Source organism: Aulonocara sp. 'chitande type north' Nkhata Bay, linkage group LG23 (genome assembly GCF_057382095.1).
Source record: "Aulonocara sp. 'chitande type north' Nkhata Bay isolate Kocher_YH1m ecotype deep benthic linkage group LG23, A_spYH_male_GT1.1, whole genome shotgun sequence".
NCBI lineage: Eukaryota > Metazoa > Chordata > Actinopteri > Cichliformes > Cichlidae > Aulonocara > Aulonocara sp. 'chitande type north' Nkhata Bay.
The window spans coordinates 29,364,730-29,383,999 of NC_141365.1; the positions used below are offsets into that span (position 1 = coordinate 29,364,730).

The 19,270-nt window shown below is 41.4% G+C and overlaps 1 protein-coding gene across 6 annotated transcripts in view; it reads left to right on the forward strand.

Moving 5' to 3' along the window:
* The window catches only part of LOC147302060 (striated muscle preferentially expressed protein kinase-like), a 59,663-nt gene extending 40,757 nt beyond the window's left edge, over positions 1-18,906 (forward strand). For all 6 annotated transcript variants that reach the window (XM_086283672.1, XM_086283673.1, XM_086283677.1 and 3 more), the window contains 24 exons: positions 335-541; positions 666-789; positions 1,330-1,502; positions 1,990-2,102; positions 2,203-2,371; positions 2,725-2,824; positions 4,495-4,695; positions 5,068-5,125; positions 5,211-5,288; positions 5,380-5,552; positions 5,710-5,736; positions 5,834-5,986; positions 6,100-6,142; positions 6,250-6,315; positions 7,679-10,310; positions 10,380-10,547; positions 12,636-12,758; positions 14,051-14,215; positions 14,998-15,703; positions 15,935-16,174; positions 16,600-16,823; positions 16,942-17,017; positions 17,183-17,332; positions 17,417-18,906. In XM_086283672.1, the coding sequence (XP_086139798.1) occupies positions 335-541; positions 666-789; positions 1,330-1,502; positions 1,990-2,102; positions 2,203-2,371; positions 2,725-2,824; positions 4,495-4,695; positions 5,068-5,125; positions 5,211-5,288; positions 5,380-5,552; positions 5,710-5,736; positions 5,834-5,986; positions 6,100-6,142; positions 6,250-6,315; positions 7,679-10,310; positions 10,380-10,547; positions 12,636-12,758; positions 14,051-14,215; positions 14,998-15,703; positions 15,935-16,174; positions 16,600-16,823; positions 16,942-17,017; positions 17,183-17,332; positions 17,417-17,654 (6,407 nt within the window). In that variant the 3' untranslated portion in view covers positions 17,655-18,906. The remainder of the gene's footprint in view (positions 1-334; positions 542-665; positions 790-1,329; positions 1,503-1,989; positions 2,103-2,202; positions 2,372-2,724; positions 2,825-4,494; positions 4,696-5,067; positions 5,126-5,210; positions 5,289-5,379; positions 5,553-5,709; positions 5,737-5,833; positions 5,987-6,099; positions 6,143-6,249; positions 6,316-7,678; positions 10,311-10,379; positions 10,548-12,635; positions 12,759-14,050; positions 14,216-14,997; positions 15,704-15,934; positions 16,175-16,599; positions 16,824-16,941; positions 17,018-17,182; positions 17,333-17,416) is intronic.
* Positions 18,907-19,270: the final 364 nt, after the last annotated feature.

The window sequence follows — 19,270 nt, forward strand, 5'->3', positions numbered from 1 at the left end:
GACCTCAGGCCTAGTATACTGTTGTGAAGTTTGAAGATGATGCATAAAAAACTGTGGGTAATAAATCAGTTTTTACTGATTTTAAAATTGAATTGACCTCAATCTCGACCCAATTTTTCCCAAAATGAAATCAGCTTGAGCTGGTATTGATATCTCCCATCACACACAATTTAAAAACGATGTCTTGAAAACTGTGGATGATAGACTGCTAACAAACAAACAAACTGAACTGATTACATACTCTCTCCATTCAAGGGAGAAAAAATACAGCATTTTTAGCACTGCTTAATCATGTCTTTGCCACCAAGTAATTAAGGAGCATGTGTGTTTACAGATGCCGGCTCCTTGGTGTATGTGGTCCAGCAGCAGCCTCTGGGCTCCATCCAGTGGTCTGTTGTGGCATCAAACCTGAGGGAGACAAACTACACCGTCACCTCGCTGTCAAAGGGAGTCCGCTATGCTTTCAGAGTCCTAGCATCCACTGGGAAAACGCTTAGCAAGCCATCGCCTGCCACTGATCTAGTCCAGCTGCTGGACAGAGGTATCAAGTGTGTTTAAGAGGCTTATGCTACCACTAATCTGATAATCGACCTTAAAGGACATCATTTCTACTTTTAGGACCAGTTTTGCTTTGTTTTCTTGTAACATACCTTTGACTTCTCTAGGACCGTACTTGAGGAAAGCGCCGATAATTTTAGACAAGCCAGAAGTTGTGTACGTGGTTGAGAACCAGCCTGCCAACATCACCATCACGCTGAACCATGTGCATGCAGCTGTCACCTGGAAAAAGTTAGTTTATTAACCTTCCAGTGATGTCCTTGTGATGTCATTAAAAAGTTTTCATCCGATTTCTTCATAGCATTCATCAGGGTCTGTTTCATAAACTGGATCATATTAACCCCAAGCTTCTTGGGGTTTATTTGGCAGCCCTTATACTAAAGACTAAAAACTTAAATATACAGTTCAAAAGCTTTCATGATGGCTTTAGGGGGATATTAGTGTACTTAATGCTGATCGAGACATACAGCTTGTCAGAGTAAGCCTTTCTTAGTTAAGAAAGACTATGTCGACACACATTCTGCATGTTTTACAAGAGTCTGGGTGCTAAACTGGCCTGCCTGCAGTCCAGACTCATCACCCACTGCCAACATTTGGAGCACAGAAAATTAAATAATGCAAAGCCCACAACGCTGTGCAACAATCAAAACAAAAAAAATGGCTTTCAAAACTACAACAGTTGGTCTCCTCTTACTGGGTTAAAGAAGACTCAGTGCAGCAAACTGGTAAATGTGGCCTTCTCCCAACTTTTCTGAAACCCGCTTACCTCAGGAGGGGCGTGGTGCTGGTCAGTAAGCCGGGGATGTGCGAGATGAGCATGCCGGACGATGATCAACACACCCTGAAGCTGCAGAGGGTCAGGAGCACGGACATCGGTCAGCTGGTGGTCACGGCCAGAAACCAGTTTGGCAGCGACCTGTGCACACTTCAGCTGGCCATGGCAGGTCAGTCCAGACAGGCGCACCACGTGACAAATTTAGCATTTTAGTGAGAATCCAAACAACTTTCTACTTATGTCAACAAGACAAAGTGTGTCTTTATTATTTGATCTGTTGCATAAAAACATCAGCTTTTATATTCATTTAGTGCCCAAAGGAAGATTGAACAACAGCGAGACCTGTCTGTCAAGGCCTTTTAAGTTCCCCAAAAAAACCATACTCCAAAAAAAGGCCATGGGGGGCAACAGGTGGTTTGTTTCAGAAAGCACTTCCGACTTTTCCAAAAGTAAAATTAATTACAGATTTAAATAGCAAAACTAGCTTAAGCATATTTTTACTGTTTTAAAGAAAAAACAATAATGGATACAAATTATGATTCATTAGAATTCAACAAAAATGGCCACAACACCATAAAATGTACTCTGTATGTGCGGTCCATAGTGCTTCTCCACCTTAGAGATGAGCTTCTTTTTTCCTCCTAATTTTCCTGCAGTGCCTCCCAAATTTGAGACCATAATGGAGGACGTAGATGTGCAAGTCGGGGAAACATGTCATCTGGCTGTTGTGGTCGAAGGAAAGCCAGATCCGGATATTCTGTGGTTTAAGGTAGTACATCCAACATTCGACTATAACTCAACTCAACTCAACTGAATACTCAGATGATATTTTTTTAGGTGAATGCTAATAGCTGATTGATCTGCTGCAGGGTGATGCGCTCCTCTCGGAGAGCAGCCACTTCACATTTGTTTACGACGACCCAGAGTATTCACTTGTCGTCCTCAACGCTCAGCCCCATCACTCCAGCGTGTACACCTGCACTGCCAAGAACCTGGCCGGGTCCAACTCCTGCAAGGCCGAGCTCACAGTTCATACAGGTCTGCAGTCCAGCGATATTCTTACAGTAGTTGAAAAGATTAGGAATGTGTAAAGTTGAAAAGTTTCATATTCAAAAGTATTGTGCTAACAGATTTTTACCCCATTTGCTGATGATATTTACTGCTTAGAATCGCTAATAAAGGCTAGCTGTTGTTGAAAATTGCTCCTCTGAATCCGCACCATATGGGCGGGACCACAAGGTGTTTTGAAATTACAATGTGAAGCCATCTGTCTCTGAGCTAGCACATAAATACACCCACATATGAGTGTGTGCACCCCCCACACACACACTCACACACACATCCATACACACAAAGCCAATAAAGATGCCTATGTTGATGCTTTTCTCCAGAGCGAAAAGAAGCAGAAGAGCCAATGGAGGATGAGGGAACCATTCTGAGGAAGATGAGGCGTTTGACAGATTACTATGACATCCACAAAGCGATAGGGAGGTGAGTGTGCGCACTCTTCCTGCCTCACATCCCGACGAGGACGAGGACACTGACGTTAATAGTTACTTGAGTGCTCAGGGTCGGCCTGGAGGGCGGGAGGTAGGGGTAGGAGCTGGTGCGGAGGGGTTGTGTGTGTGTGTGTGTGGTGGGAGGGTGGCGGTGGGGTTAGTTGCACCTGCTTAACAACAGCAGACAGAAACGACAGATGAGTCACCAGCCACGAGAGTGGAGTGAACGCATTAGCCGACGACAGATGATTTGTTTTGGTCTAGAGACAGGCATTTACTGTGAATTGCACAGCCACTGGGATGGCAAAACAGGCAGATGAAGAAATCTGCTTTCCACCCAGTGAACAGCATGAGTACCCCAGTAATGGAGTTCAGATTATGAGTCCTTCTCCCAAATATCACAGAAGAGTGCCTAAGGAGAATGAAAGTTAATTATACAATGACTATTGCCCCTCCATTTGTCTTTCCATTGTTCTCACAAAGAAGAATTTATTAATAAAGTGGAGGGAAAGGAAATTAGTCATTAAAGGGATTAAAGGGACCTATTATCAAGATATATATATATATATATATATGTGTGTGTGTGTGTGTGTGTGTATAGACAGAGAGTCCTGTGAAAATCAGTTATATAGTACAATTACAAAAAGACTGACCAAAACATGGGTTGTTGGAATGGCCTGCATGGGTGAAAAGGTTCTCTCTGAAAACAACGTGGTAGCACAGCTTAGGTTTGCAAAGTTGCATCTGAACAAACCACCAGATTTCTGGAACAATGTGCTTTGGACAGATGGGACTGAAGTGGAAATATTTGGTCACAATGCACTGAATTTTGGAGAAAACCAAATGCAGCATAGCACCTCATACCAACTGTCAGCACATTGGTGGAGGGGTGATGATTTGGGCTTGTTTTGCTGCCACAGGACTTGGGCACCTTGCAGCCATTGAGCCGACCATGAACTCCTCTTTATGCCTAGAGTCTAGAGATGTGAGGACATCAATCCAAACCTCAAGCTCAGCAGCAAATCTACAACAGCAAGTCTGCCAAACAGAAGGAAGAAGTCCAGCCCTCAGGCTTAAAACAACACCTCAATGAACTGAAGCAATACTGGCAGGCATACTCGCATCTATCTATAGATGTTGCTCCATGACCCACACGTATCGGTAATAAGTGTGGTTACATGTGTAAACTGATAATGGTCTAAAACGAATTTCCACCATACTCAGCCCAACTTTACTAACGCATTGCGCCAGAACAAACTGGGTTTGTGTAAGAAATGTACAATTGGTATTTACAAAGAGAGCGCAATGACAGGATCGCATGGTAGAGGTGGCAACTGGGAAGTTTTGCAACTGACCCATATTTCACTAGCACATAGTACAGGGAGGAGAATATTTAAGTGTACAAATTGACGAAAGGATTGTGCTCAGTGCAATTTTGCCCTGCTTAGTAAATCTGGCCCTTAATTATCCATCTTCATCCGCTTTGTCCGGGGCCGGGTCGCGGGGGCAGCAGCCTAAGCAAATTACTGTCATAATAATAATAATATTTATAATTTACTTCTATCAAAGAGAAATCAGTCTTGAAAACAAATGGATAAAAAAACCAACACGGCTGACATGTACAAAACCATTAATGTCATCACTTTGTGTTTGTGGGTGCAGGGGGGCCTACTCCTATGTGAAGAGAGTAACTCGCAAGAACGGAAAGACCGAGTTTGCTGCCAAATTCATTTCTGCTCGCGGAAATAGGAAAGCCTTGGCTCTCAGAGAGATGGAGCTTCTGTCTGAGCTGGATAACGAGAGGATTCTCTACTTCCATGATGCCTTTGAGAAGAAGAACGTGGTGGTGCTTATCACAGATTTGTATCCTTTCACTAGAACATACAGTGAAATCTGTAATCTACGTTTTACAGAAAAATGTTTTTTCCTCCTGCATCTCCGATTCACATTTTATCTTCTACATTGTCAAACAAAAGTGCACTTAAATGCATCTCAAGTACAAGATGCACAGCATTAATCCTAACGTCCCCCCGTACCCCCCGGAGGCATGAATGAAGCAGCCGAGCTTTTTCTCTCTGACTCATCGCTGCTGAGAGGAATTAGCAAGAGATAGAGTGTGGGGGAGTTTTGCTCATTTATAATTCATTTCTCATGCACCTACCAGTCAGACTATGCAATCAAGTAGCTGCAGCAGCAGCAGCTTTGTTTTTCTTTTTTCTTAACTCTTGTACAAAGATGTCACGAGGAGTTGCTGGAAAGAATGGCCAAGAAAACAACAGTCATGGAACTGCAGGTTTGTGTCTTTCTGCTGCCTGCACTGCGCTTTCATTATGTAACGTGCCTTTCAGGATTCACTCCTGTTGTGTTTCATGCTACAGATCCGCAGCAGTGTTCAGCAGGTTTTGGAGGGTCTTCGCTATCTCCACCAAAAAAATATAGCTCACCTCGACATAAAGGTATCCATCTGTCCCACCACAAGCACTGTATCAGATTTGATTTACCTTTTATGAGTCCTAATGTTGTTGTTTTTGTACACATCCCCTCTAGCCAGAAAATATTTTGATGGCAAGTCCAGGGAGTGATCAGATCCGCATTTGCGACTTCGGGAATGCCATTAAATTGGAGACTTCAGAGGAGCACTACTGCAAATACGGCACACCAGAATATGTCGCTCCAGAGATTGTTAACCAAACTCCAGTTTCCACAGCAACAGACATATGGTCAGCCACCTGTTCTCTGGCATGGAGAAGTGACTAGGCACAGCAGGCACTATATACACTCACAGTTATCTGCAAGTCCATCAAATTTCTGTGTTTATCTGTGCTTTTATGTTGCTCTTCAAATTCCAAGTCACGTATGTGTCCTGCTCTCCCACAGGCCTGTTGGTGTCATCACTTACCTCTGGTACGTTTTTTTCTTCTTCACAGCATGTGTGTATTTAAACCCAATCAGTCAATCTGACATCTTGCTAAATAAAACACCTGTTCTTTTTTTGCTTTAGCCTGACCGGCGTGTCACCTTTTGCGGGCGAGAATGACAAAGCCACTGCTTTAAACATTAGGAACTACAATGTGGCGTTTGAGGAGAGCATGTTTTCTGACCTCTGCAAAGAAGCAAAAGGATTTGTCATCAAGCTTTTGGTGGTGGATAGACTGTAAGCATTTTGATGCCTCTTAGTTTTGTACCATAAAAATACTGTATATGATGCAACTGTGCTACAGTTCACAGATTAAACATGTCTGAACTGTAACTGTGTCCCAAACCTAGGAGGGCAAGTGCCATCGAGTGCCTTCGTCATCCTTGGTTCAAGGTGAGCTATCACTGGAACATCTACCATCCTGCCGACTGTGTCACTGATTCATGAGATGTAGTTATGTCTCTGTTAATAGTGCTCCCACCTATTGTTTTGTCTTGCAGTCACCAACAAACAAAAGCATCAGCACAGCTATGCTAAAACAAGTTTTGGCTCGAAGGCGATGGCAGGTAACAGACGACAAAACGTTCATTTAGCATTTGGAAATCAGGGTGAAATGCATAAAGACACCACAGGCTGATTCCTGCTGAGGGATTGAGGCTTGTTTTTGAATAGATTTATCATGTTTCTCCAAACATGATGCTGTGCTTTATGGACGAACATCTCCACTTTGGTCTTGTCTGTCCAAATGACATTGTTCCAGAAGTCTTGGGGTTTGTTCAGATTAGGGCTGCCACAAACGATTATTTTGATAGTCGACTAGTCACCGATTATTTTTGCGATTAGTCGACTAATCAGATCATCATCCATTGAACGTAAAAGTACAGCTTATTGCACCAGCAGCATCTGCTCTTATATAACTATCATTAGCTTACAGCTTTAAGTGTTTAAGGTCTGTGCTAACTAAAAATAAAGACAAGATGATAGTTAATTGAATTCTAATTAAATGTGCAGATTGTTTCGGTGGAGTTTAATAAACTCAGCCGATTTACTCAGGAACAAATAAAATACTGAAAAAAGCCAAACAATAACATTTTTAAGTTATCTAAGTGACTTGTATATGTTTAACCTGAGTAGGGCGGTGGGTTTGAAAACGATCTGCCGGGAGTCCGGTGCTCTCATGGCCCCCGGCTAGCTATCGAGCTAGTGGGTAACAGACGCCTCCGAAAACGTCGGAGCGCTTTTGAAAATATGTGGTGTCTTGATAAACTGAGCAGATATTTGAGGTTTACACAGCTACATTCTCGCCTGAAAATATGTTAAACGTTTATTTTGTGACCCAGAAAGAATAATAAGAGTAATATTAAAACTAACTAGCTGCCGCCATTGTTGACAACTGCGCTGGGCCGCGCTATGAATTCTGGGACACAGTTTCTTCTTCTTCGGGGTTTAACGGCAGCTGGCATCCTTGTACATGCAGTGCTGCCATCTTCTGTTTCAGTCCGTTATTACACTCTTAAATCCTGCTACTTATTCCTGCTTTTGGGATCTTACAAAGCTTCAAATGACGCGTCGACTATTAAATCAGTCGTCGACGATTTTGATAGTCGACGTAATCGTGACTAGTCGACTAATCGTGGCAGCCCTAGTTCAGATGCAGCTTTACAAACCTAAACCATGCTGTCATGTTCTTTTGAGAGATAAGAGGTTTTCTCCTAGAAGCCCTTCCAAAAAGGCGATACTTGTTCATTTTTTTCTAATTGTACTCTCATGAACTTTGACATTTAACATGCAACCTGAGGCTTTTAGATTGGTTAAATGGTTAAAATGATTTGCACTCTGCTTTTATTCACACTTTATACAGAGTTTTGGAAACAGGGGCGTACTTAGATTAGAGACTAATCCTACAAAATCCTCTGCTAACTATTTCAGCGTTCCCTCATCAGCTATAAATCCAAAATGGTGATGCGGTCCATCCCTGAGCTCCTAGATGACTCAAGCAGCCATGTCTTCATTGCTGTGGCCCGGCATTTAAAAGAAGGCTCCCCGCCACCCTCCTCTTCGTCTGATTCAGATGCAGATGTGGATGAGCTTCCCTTTATTCCTATGCCACTGTCCATGGTTTTCTCGGGTTCCAGGGTCTCCCTCAATGAGATCCCAGGGGATGAAGATGTCACGGGACGGCACGGTTTCATTGCAGATGGGACAAGGAAAAAGGAAAGCATAGGTGCAAATAATAGAGGAGGGGCTACTAAATGCATAAAAGATGAAGACATAACCCCAAATGAGGCGCAAACAGAAAATATAAAACGAGCTCCCTTGAAAAAAGGATCAAGTGTGGAGTCAGATGAATCCCAGACAAAAGCCAGGCGGTCTACAATGAGGAGGGGGAGTTCTGCCGATTCAGCGCTGCTTCTCCACATTGACCCAGAAGAAGAAAGTACAGAAAAGGAATCAGAAGAAAGAAACAAGAGTTTGAAAAAGGCTGTTTCCATGGAACTACCCAATCGCAGTCCAAGCCCTGGGGCTACAAAGTTAAGCCAGGAGGATTACGCCCTAAAACTGGAACTGATGAGACAACGGCTGCTCAGGGGAGGAAACGTGGACAAAAATATGAGTGGCCTTCGAGGGCCCCTTTTTGAAACACTCGGCATTGAAGATGAGAGGCAAACAGGATCCCTTGATCGGAATTTGAGGAGATCAAGAACTGGGCCGTCAACACTCGTCAGAGCAGCTTCCTCTGAGAGTCCAGGAGAAGACACGCCAAAGACTAAAGTTTTTCGCAAAAGTACCTCTTTCACTCAGGGGGATTCTGAGCCCATGCCCCTGCACAGAAGGTTTGGAGCCCCCTTAGAGATACCATCTGTGGGTAGTTCTAGCATAGTAGGGAAGAAGCTCCAGGAGGCAACCTCGATGTCTGCACTAACAGAAGACACAAAAGCGGAGTCTGCCTCAACCACAGCACAGGGAAGACCAGACCAACAGGAAAAACATATGAGTGAACTTGGTGAGGAAGAAGGGATGAAAGAAAAAAGGACCAAGTCCCAAATAGAAGGGGCAGACAAAGAAGAATGTGATTATGCGTATCCTTCTGTTATTACTCCTATAATAATAATAGAGGAGGAGGAGGATGAAGAAGAGAGGAAAGAAAACCAGGCATTACATATCAGCAAGCAGAAAGTGAAAGACAAGGAAATGTCACAGAGTAGTGAAGAAGCATCATTTGCAGGGCAGTCTCAAACATCTGACAAACCCCAATCCAAGGATCCTTCTACTATAGCCAAAACAAAGTCTGCAGATGCATCTTCATCCCCGGAACATCCAGCAGTATTTGCCAAAGTAGCAACACCTGAGCGATCTCCAGGTTCTGTCTCTTCTTCATCAAACCCAGACCTTCCTTCCATCCCTCGCCAGCTTATTCTCAGAACAGACATCAAAGACATTGACTCAGAGGAGCTCTTTGAAGCGAGGTTTAAAAAGCGAGAATCGTCTTTGACCCGTGGCCTCAAAAAACTCACCAGAAACAAATCAGAGGAGAAATCGCCTGTATTAAGTAGAAAAGCAAATGAGGGGGCTGAAGAGATTTATAGGCCTGCACCAAGAGGGGCGCCTCTAGAAATGGTATCGTCAGGACTTAAGGAGAAATCGAAATCTGTTCAAGATTTAAGAAGAGATGACCAAGAAACAGGCCTTGGTTTAATTGGAAGGTTTTCCTTGCGGGCCAAGAGGTCACCATCCACTGAGAAGAAGGTTCAGAAATCACAAGAAGATAAGCAATCCAATGTGCAGGAAACGGCTAAAAGCAAGAGAGTGTCTTGGGCTGTTGGTCGCAGTAAGTCTTTGGATACAAAGGAACTGAATGGTGGAGGGACACAGAAGAATGTGGATGACAGGGAGCAAGGAAAAGCTGAGGAGTCGTCTGTATCTGCCATGAGGCGTAAGTTTGAGTCCAAAGTGGCAGGAATCTCTGCCAAACTAAGGACTCAGTCAGAGGAGAGGAACAATAAAGACACAGAGAAAGAGCTGGCTCAAGGGGATTTACACAAGGTCACAGACTCTCCTGTCCTGGCAATGAAACAGAGGTTTGAGAACAAAGTGGCAGGAATATCTGCAAAAATACGCAGTCAGTCTGAAGAGAGAAAAGGAGATTCAGAGGGAAAGCGCACACCCCTGTTTACCCGCCACCGTCACTCTCAGTCTGAGGGCCGTGGACTCAAAGGAATGGGAATCCCTGAGAATCAGCTAGCAAAACAAACTGGCGCCTCAGGGTCTAAGGAATCAGTTGAATCCACTTCTAGCATCCATTCTGAGAGTGAGAGAAGGTCACGGTGGGACAGGTGGGGTTTGACAAGGGGCAAGAAAGACAAAACGCCTTCCCAATCTGATTTGCCCTCAAGCGTCCCCAAAGAAGAGGCAAAAAGCCAACAGTTTGTCCGCTCTGCTTCAGATTTTGCTCCAGTGTTTCACATCAAATTGAAAGACCACGTCCTGCTGGAGGGGGAACCTGTCACTCTTAGCTGCCTTCCAGCTGGTAGCCCACAACCACAAATTACATGGATGAAAGGTAGCTTTATCAAATATCAAAATAATGTAAATAGTGCAGATAATTCGTTAATGCTTTTGTGTATTCTAGATCGGAAACCACTGGAGGTGGATGACAGAGTCAACCTAATCTCCCACCCAGATGGAAGACAGCTTGTAATGATCAGAAAGTCCACCTATAAGGACGCCGGGGTTTACGAATGTGTAGCATCCAACCCCATAGCTACTATTACTACCTCCTGTACTCTTTCCATAGCTTGTAAGTCACTTGTCTGTTCCATAACATTCCATAACTATTTACGTTTTAGTTACATTTTTGTTTTATAGAATGGAAAAAATACATATATTTCTCCACCCTCTCCTGCAATTGTTATCAGTGGGGACGTTAGCAATAAAGACTAAAAATGTTTTTTGTACCTGTCTGTTAAATATATTGATTAGAAGTTGCAGAAGTTGTAAAGGTGAACATTTTCAGATGGTAGTGTGTGGGGATCTTGTTTTTGGAGCAGTGTCTCAAGTGGTCATTTGAGGAACTGCAGTTTTCCAGTACACCATTTCCAGCCCCATACATTGCAGCAGCAACAGAACATGAACTTAGCACTCTTCACAGAGGAAGAGCTGCTCATTTTCCTGCCAGACATACAGTAATTTTCATAATGTGATGCATTTTACATTATTGAATTTTAATTGCACTGAGAATGGTATGAATAATAACACTAAAATGAACATTATTGCCAATGGATTCATTTTACAGTAGATTAACTTAATGGATTTTTGGGATTTTCTCATAATTATCACCTATTAAAAGTAAATGATACCGTATTCCCTGCAGTTTTGTACATGATGATCAAAACCAACTGGGGCAGGGCATACTCTAAACTTCAATCATGCCTTTCCACAAAGAGGCTATATTAAGAGCAGCAGTCTGCTTACAAATGCAACAGAAAAAATGAGACTTTGGGGGCTTTGGTGGAAAGTATATTTCTTAGATGTCAGGTGCAGTCAGTTGCTTTTGAATGTTTTCCTACAGATTTGGCCGTGTAGTATTACTTGAGACAGCTTATCTCCCTTCCATTGTCTTGCTAGTGGGCCATCGTAAAAGGAAATGTTTTGTGAAAATAGAGCACCAAATTATCCTGTCATGTTTGGTTTCATTTCATTGCAACTCAAACATTAAATTGAATTGTTTTATATTTTCATATAAGTCAGTGATCAGATCTGTTACATAAATCTAATATAAACTAAACAACAACCGTGATGAAGATTAAACATGGCAGAGGAAATCTACAGTTTATAGAAAAAGAAAGTAACAATAATCAAACATGAAAACATTTTAGCATTGAATATCTAACACAAAAGGCAGTAAAGTGCAATGAAAAAAAACATCCACCCGTGAGCGATGATTAATAATCGAACAGCAATAACACCAAGGATTAGTACTGTTAGCACCAGGTAGCGCCTTTTACCAAGGTTTGAACACAACTGAAAGTTGCTCACATATATTTATTCAGACAAATAAGACTCACAAACTTGTAAAATCACAAACAACTAAAAGAGCCTACTCGGATCAGACCTGTGAAATCATGTGTCTTGCTTTATGGAATTAAAATGATCAGTAGTAGCTATGGTAGTTAAAAATATTTTTTCCCACATATAGCAAGTGATGATAGTCCTATAGTTTGGCCACCAAAAAGGCTTCTGTAGAGACAATGTGACATACTCCAAAATCCAAGTCCACTGGAAGTCATGCAATATGCAATATGCCTTTAGCTAAAACCATCGATTTTTCAATATCACGTTAGGATTTTAGCATTCTATGTATATTTAGCTATTAAAAGCTAATGGTAGCTATTTATTTGCAAGCTACTATAGTTAGGCAACAAAACGATAACAGTTTAGGATACTAAAATGATATATCTATAGAAATATGGTAGCTTAAAACTGATATTTGGTAAGTAAGTAAGAATATTTACTGTAAAGGCCCCAGAATATTATTCTTGCTTATGCCTCCCATGTAGTTTCAACATTGCCCACTTTGAGTGCTTGAAAGGCTCATTTCTTTAGTTAGTTCAGTTCATCTCAGTTCATTAGTCTGTTGGTGCATGCCTGCTGATATACGATTTGTAAGACTGATACCGATATTTGGTGATTTAAAAATTCAGTATATTGGTCACTATTTTTTTTTCTTCTTTTAAACACAAATAGATTTCCCTGCAATTTCTTATGTGTAGGTATTTGTGAATCCTTACTAGGATAATTGGCAGTCCTTACAGTGTATACTTACATTACTTGTTGTTTTCCTCTTTTCTTAAATTCCAACTCTTTTTTTTATCTTCATCCAATGAAGGTGTCCCCAAACGACCAGGGACCCCTGAAGTTCCTCAGACTTATAACAACACAGCCCTGGTGCTGTGGAAGCCATCTGAGACAAAATCTCCATGCAGCTACATTCTGGAAAGAAAAACCGAGGGTGAGTTTTATTCTATAAGTTTCTCTCCTTAAAAATACTTCTGATTAGAGGAGATCATTGTTCACTTTGGTTTTTTTTGTTGTTGTTTTTTAAAAACTTCCCTTTGTGTACTGTGTCATTATGGCCTTTCACATCAGGATAAAATAATTTAACTCTACGTTTTAAGTTCCTAAGAGGTAACTTTTGTAAGGTTTTTAACCCAGTGAGGAGAATTCTCCAGAGATGATAGTTTGCAAATCTACAGACACCATTTAGATGGAGAAAGTGACTCAGTCCACGAGGGAATAGTGAGTGTACCAGAGCTGCTGTCAGAATTTTTTTTCATTATGGCCAATGAATCATCATTTGGCAGATGAAGAAGGGAGTAGATTCTGAATTTTTACCTGATCATTGATCAAAAAAGAAAGTAATCTTTGGCAGGGAGAATTAATGTACGTTCTCACAAAACACTGTGCCACTACCTAATTTACATTTTAATTCAGGTCTGATTCGCCGTGCTTTTACAGAAAATGAGATGTAATGACAGATTATTTTTCAGGAGGCAAACTGCACACAGGCTTGTGTCTGTGAAGGTTCTCAGTCATCCAGGTCATCGTAGTCAAAGGAGCTTGCAAAGAAAAGCTTCTGGACTTCTTTAAGTTACTTGAAGACGTTTCACCTCTCATCCGAGAAGCTTCTAACTTAAAGAAGTCCAGACGCTTTTCTTTGCAAGCTCCTTTGACTGAACACAGGCTTCTTATTCACAAAATCAATACTTTATGTGTTAATCAATGCTGCCATCTGGTGTTATATTAATTAAACTACTTCTTTTTTCTTTGGTTGTTTTTCCGTTCAAAGAGGACAAAATAGAAAAATGTTGCATTAATGTTCAGTTCAGTTCAGTTCAGTTCATTTTTATTTCAAACATTTCAAACATGTGCCTTCACAATCATTACAAAATATCATTCCATTATTTGTTTGAAAAGGAGTAGGCTGAAGTATTTACTTATTTGTCCCTACCCCCTCAAGTTTTACCTCTCATTCATTTAATTTTTTTTTTGTCTTAAATTAAACAAACAACATATGAAACATATAAACATATGAAGTAAAACAAAACATAACATACATAAATCAAAAACAAGAAATTAGCAATGTATTCACCTTTGTTTTCTAATACTAAACCAAGCATTTTTATACCTAGAATCATTCGTACAACATGTAAAATTAAATAAATACCAATCAAAATTCAGTATTTAGTTTCATATTACCTTATAGCAACATCTTATACTCTTTATTTCCTTTCCGTCCTGCAGGTGATTCGAACTGGTTAACTGTAGCCACTGGAATTGCCGACTGCTACTACAATGTCACAGACCTGCCACCAGGTGGCACCTTCAAGTTCCGCGTGGCCTGTGTGAACAAGGCCGGACAGGGGCCGTACAGCAACTGTTGTAGGCCAGTTAGCTTGGCGCCCACAGGTATAATACTGCCTGTTAAAGAGTGAGCATACATGGACAAAAAGCTGAACAGAGCTAGAAAAACAAAACTGTTCTAAAAGCATCACACCAAAGCACAAGCTATGGATTAAATCCCATCGTGTGTCACAATATTAGCAAGCCCAAGTGAACTGCATTCCCTCCAATAGAAAGCAAAGGGAAACCCCTTCTCTTTTTAATGACCATATTAATGACCATACTTGATGTATGACTCTTTGTTAATGGGTTAATGGACTTAATTGCCACGTAGCTGTCCCTGAGTCTGTTTGTGCTGGAGGTTTCTACCTGTTAAAAGGGAGTTTTTCCTTTCCACCATCACCAAGTACTTGCTCAAAGGTAGTTGTCTGATTTTGGGGGGTCTTTTGGGGGGTCTTTATCTTGATTTTAGACCTGGTAAGTCTGTCATTAACAAGATGCTACCCTAGGATCAATATCCGATGCTTTTCAGTCCAGTCTTTTCTATAATATCTGGTTTAAAACTAAGCAAGACTTTGAGAGTCAAAATGCTAACTTGTGGTAGCTCCTTCCATTTTTTTATATACAGTCTATAACAAAATCATGAAAATCCTGCATTTTCATTAACTGGTAGTGCCACGGCATAGTATGAAAAGCATCCAGACCATGTACATTGTCTCAAACCAAACAAAAACAAATGTAAGAAAGCTACGCAACAAACAACATGTTTAAAAACTGTAGTTTGCTACAAGCAGCTAATATACTGAGTAAATAATTGATGTATTTAATCTGTCACTCTATTAACACAGTTGGAGGAGCTTCACCTACCGTTGCTGTTGTAAAGACAGCCCCAACCCCACCTACGCCTGTGATTACCTCCTCAGTGACATTCCCTTCACACAAACCAGTCCAAAATAGCGTTCCCAGATCAACGGTCTCCACCATCACCTCCACTTCCTCTACTCCAAAACATGAAGCCCTCACTGATGCATCCTATCTTCAATCTGCATCTCCATCATCTACAATTGTGGTGACTCCTATCCCTCTAACCTCCTCACCTTCCGGCCCTTCAACAAACCCTTCATTGCCATCTGCAGGTGCAACAGTGGATGGCACACAAAAAATAAGCCCCACTCTCCCTTCATCATCCACCTCCAAAGCAACCTCTCCCTTTGTCCTACCCAAACCTCAGAGTCCAGTAAATGTGGTGACTCCTATGACACAGACTGCAGCTGTATTACCCCCACCTTCTGTTGTAACCCCACCTTCGACCCCCACAAAACCAACCGTGGCCTCAGTACCCACATATGTCCCCACGATCACTGCTACTGCTCGTGTGGCCCCGACTCCGGTGTCCTTTACCCCACAAGTACTACAGACCTCCAGCTTGAGTCCCATCGGTGATGGAGCCAGTACCCCCGCCAGAGGCACCCCATCGGGACGCGCTACACCCTCTACTGCTCTACGACAGGGAGTTCCACAGAAACCGTACACTTTCCTAGATGAGAAAGCGAGGTGAGATAGATATTGTCCTTTTGGGGGAAAAAGACATGAATCTTGCAAAAAAACATCAGAGTTAGGATAACAAGAAATTCAGAAGCTGGTGAATCAAAGAGATGTTGAGACTGCTGTTAAATTTATATTTGTTTGACGTTACTCTGAAAGTTATAACTTGAGAAAAAATCTATGCACATGGTCAAGCTTTTATTTGCGTTGTGCAAAGTAATCAGGACTTATCATTGGCAGGGGTCGGTTTGGAGTCGTCCGAGAGTGCAGAGAGAATGCGACAGGTAAAATCTACATGGCAAAGATCATTCCCTACATTCAAGAGAACAAGCAGGAGATCCTGAAGGAGTATGAAATCCTGAAATCTCTTCACAATGAAAAAGTCATGGGTCTCCACGAAGCCTACATCACACCACGCTACCTGGTGCTGGTGGCAGAGTACTGCACTGGCAAAGAGCTGCTATACAGCCTTATAGACAGGTAGGATGGTGGATATGTTGACTCACACTGACACACAAACTCAGACAAACCTGCATAGCAGGAGTCTAAAAAGAAGATTCTTACTTGGAGTCATTAAGGTTGAAAAGGAGGTTGTTATTTGATTCTGCTTTAAGTTGTATTTCACACCATGGCTGTATTCGGGAGCAGCAGAGATAAGCTAGGAGTGAAGTGGGTTGCAAAGTGGCTTGAAGATATAAAATAAATATGCCCTAAATGAGATTGATTGCATAAAAGCGTATCAGCTGAGCTCTCAGGTGATGTAGGCTGGCAATGAATCAGTCTTTCATCAATCTCTCAACACTTTAAATTTAAATTAGCATTAATTTATTCAGGATATGCTGCTTGAACTCTCCCTGTCTGTGTCCTATAATCACACGTGAACCTCCTCTTTCACTGACAAAAAGGTTTCGTTACTCTGAAGACGATGTGGTGGGATACCTGGTCCAGATTGTCCAGGGGGTCGAGTACCTCCACAACCGTCGCATCCTCCATCTGGACCTCAAGCCTGACAACATCATGGTGACCAACCTCAACGCCATCAAGATTGTGGACTTTGGGAGCGCGCAGACCTTCAACCCCCTCAGCCTCAAGCAGCAGGAATCAGGACCAGGAACGCTGGAGTACATGGGTAAGGATCAAGAGATGCAGGCTCTATATGCTTAATATTTTCGATGGAAGGAATTTCTACTAAATCTGAAAATCTTCTGCTTTTCTAAATTTTCATCTTCTGATAAATGTGATCCAAGCTCCTGAGATGGTGAAAGGCGAAGTGGTTGGTCCTCCTGCAGATATTTGGACTGTTGGCATTGTCACCTACATTATGTAAGTTTTCTTTTTGCTTCGTGCCACTAATGACCTTTACCCTTAACGCCAGAGTGAATAGGATGAATTGTATTTAAATTCAGTCAAACAAATACGATGTTTTGCATATTTACATTTTGGAATAAGCAACCTGACTGTTTATTTTTTCTGTGTCTCTTCAACCAGGCTTAGTGGTCACCTCCCCTTTGAAGATAAGGACCTTCAGCATGTTGAATCCAAAATCCTGATGGCCAAGTTTGACCCAACGAAACTGTACCCAAATGTGTCTCAAAGTGCCTCTGCATTTCTCAAGAAGATGTTGAGCAGTTACCCATGGTGATTATCATTTTAAAAAAGTTGATTATAAGTTTTTTTTTTTAAACAAGAACAATATCAAATGCTACCTAATATGTTTTTTAGGGCCCGCCCGACTACAAAAGATTGCTTCACACATGCCTGGCTGCAGGACTCCTACCTGATGAAGCTCAGGAGACAGACTCTCACCTTCGCCTCCAGCCGACTTAAAGAGTTCCTGGTGGAACAACAAAGCCGTCGCACAGAGGAAGCCACCAAGCACAAAGTGCTGTTGCGGACCTACCAGAGCTCCCCTCAGTCCCCGGCATCTGGGACTTCTCCGCATGTTCCTAGCCCAAAGTGAGGTGACAGTAAAGAAGCCACACTGAAATAAAAAATCGGAGCTCGTTGCATCTTAATACGTCCTCTGTAACCGAAGCAGACAGCCTCGATTCAACAACAGCGGGATTCTTACGTTAAAGAAAATCCCAGTGAAGGAGAAGCCGACCGCTGTGATGTGAATCCACGACTTGCAAACTGCTAATTCACAAGAAGGACACAGGATTTCTTTTCTTTGATTGCACAGTTTCTCAGTCACATTGTGGTTTTCCGAAATTGCACATCAATATTCAGTTTAGCCTCGGTCTCCACTCTGCACGATCAGCCTGGAACATGTGTACCATGAATACTTTTACCTTGTTTATGCCACTAAGATTAGTAGTAGTAAACAACTCATGTGAATGTACCATGATTTAAGCTGCTATCTTATGTATTTTTTGCATTTAGCCACACATTTTAAAACCCAACCAAAAAGATGTTTTGGGTTTGGTTTTCTTTTCTTTTTTTTTTTGTCATTTGGAAATTGTTTACTTTTTTCCATGTTAATTTATTTGCATGTGCGTATGTGTGAGTGTGTGCGCGCCTGTGTGAGTGTGTGCATGACCATTTTTGACTCACTTTTTTTGAAACTAGCATCATGGTGACAAAAAAAAAGGAAAAAAGAAAAACTAAAAATAAGGGGTGTCTTTGTGGTTTGTGTCATACAGTAAACATGAATTGATTTTGGGTGAGTTAGGAATATCTAGTACAATTTCTTGTTCTGTGGTTAAAACTTAACTTTTAACTGTAATACAGCGATGGAAAAAGGTCCTTAATGTAGATAACATTTTATTCTGAGAAGTCACACACTGGTAAATTACTGTGGTGTCAGTATTACCCAACGGCTGATCAGGTTACCTCATTCCTAATCAGCCTGTCACCAGTGCCTAAATCAGGTTGACATCCAAAATGTTTAACTTGTATATGTGTCTCCACTGGTTTTAATCCACATTTGATCAAAGTAAATATTTGATCACAATATCTGGACTTTATAGCCAAACGCACATGCATAGAGATTCTTACATGCCGAGGTTTATACATGCATACATACACAGAGTACATGCCGTCCTTGTAATAATAGACCGTCTTGTGTATTGCTCTATCACAGTGTTCCTTTTTTGTATGAATTTGGATGGTTGAAGATTTGTAAATGTACCAATTTGCGGTGTTTATATGTGGAAAAAGTTGAAAATGTTTTTATGAGATGGTATGTAATAAACTATTGATACAATTGGGAATATTAACTTTTTTCTTGTATGTGTAGGATGCTGTTTTAGGTTCACACTTACACTTTGTTTTTGTTTGTTTTTTTTTAAATTTATACAGATAATGGGCATGTAAAACTATGCAAACGATTCACTTCTTGTTGATGATCCCCTGGGGAGTGCAGTTGAGCACAACAAATATGACTGAAGCCATGAGTTCAAACTTTTAAGTGTTCATTTCCTTAACTTGTTTTCCTGCAATTGAAAGAGCAATGCCAGTTTTACATGGGTGGCAAGAAACAAGGAAGTCTTAGTGGCTATTTTATTATGCCATCATTGGAAAAAAAGCCAACATATGCATTCCTAAAATTCCTAAAAAATACAATATTAGGGATAT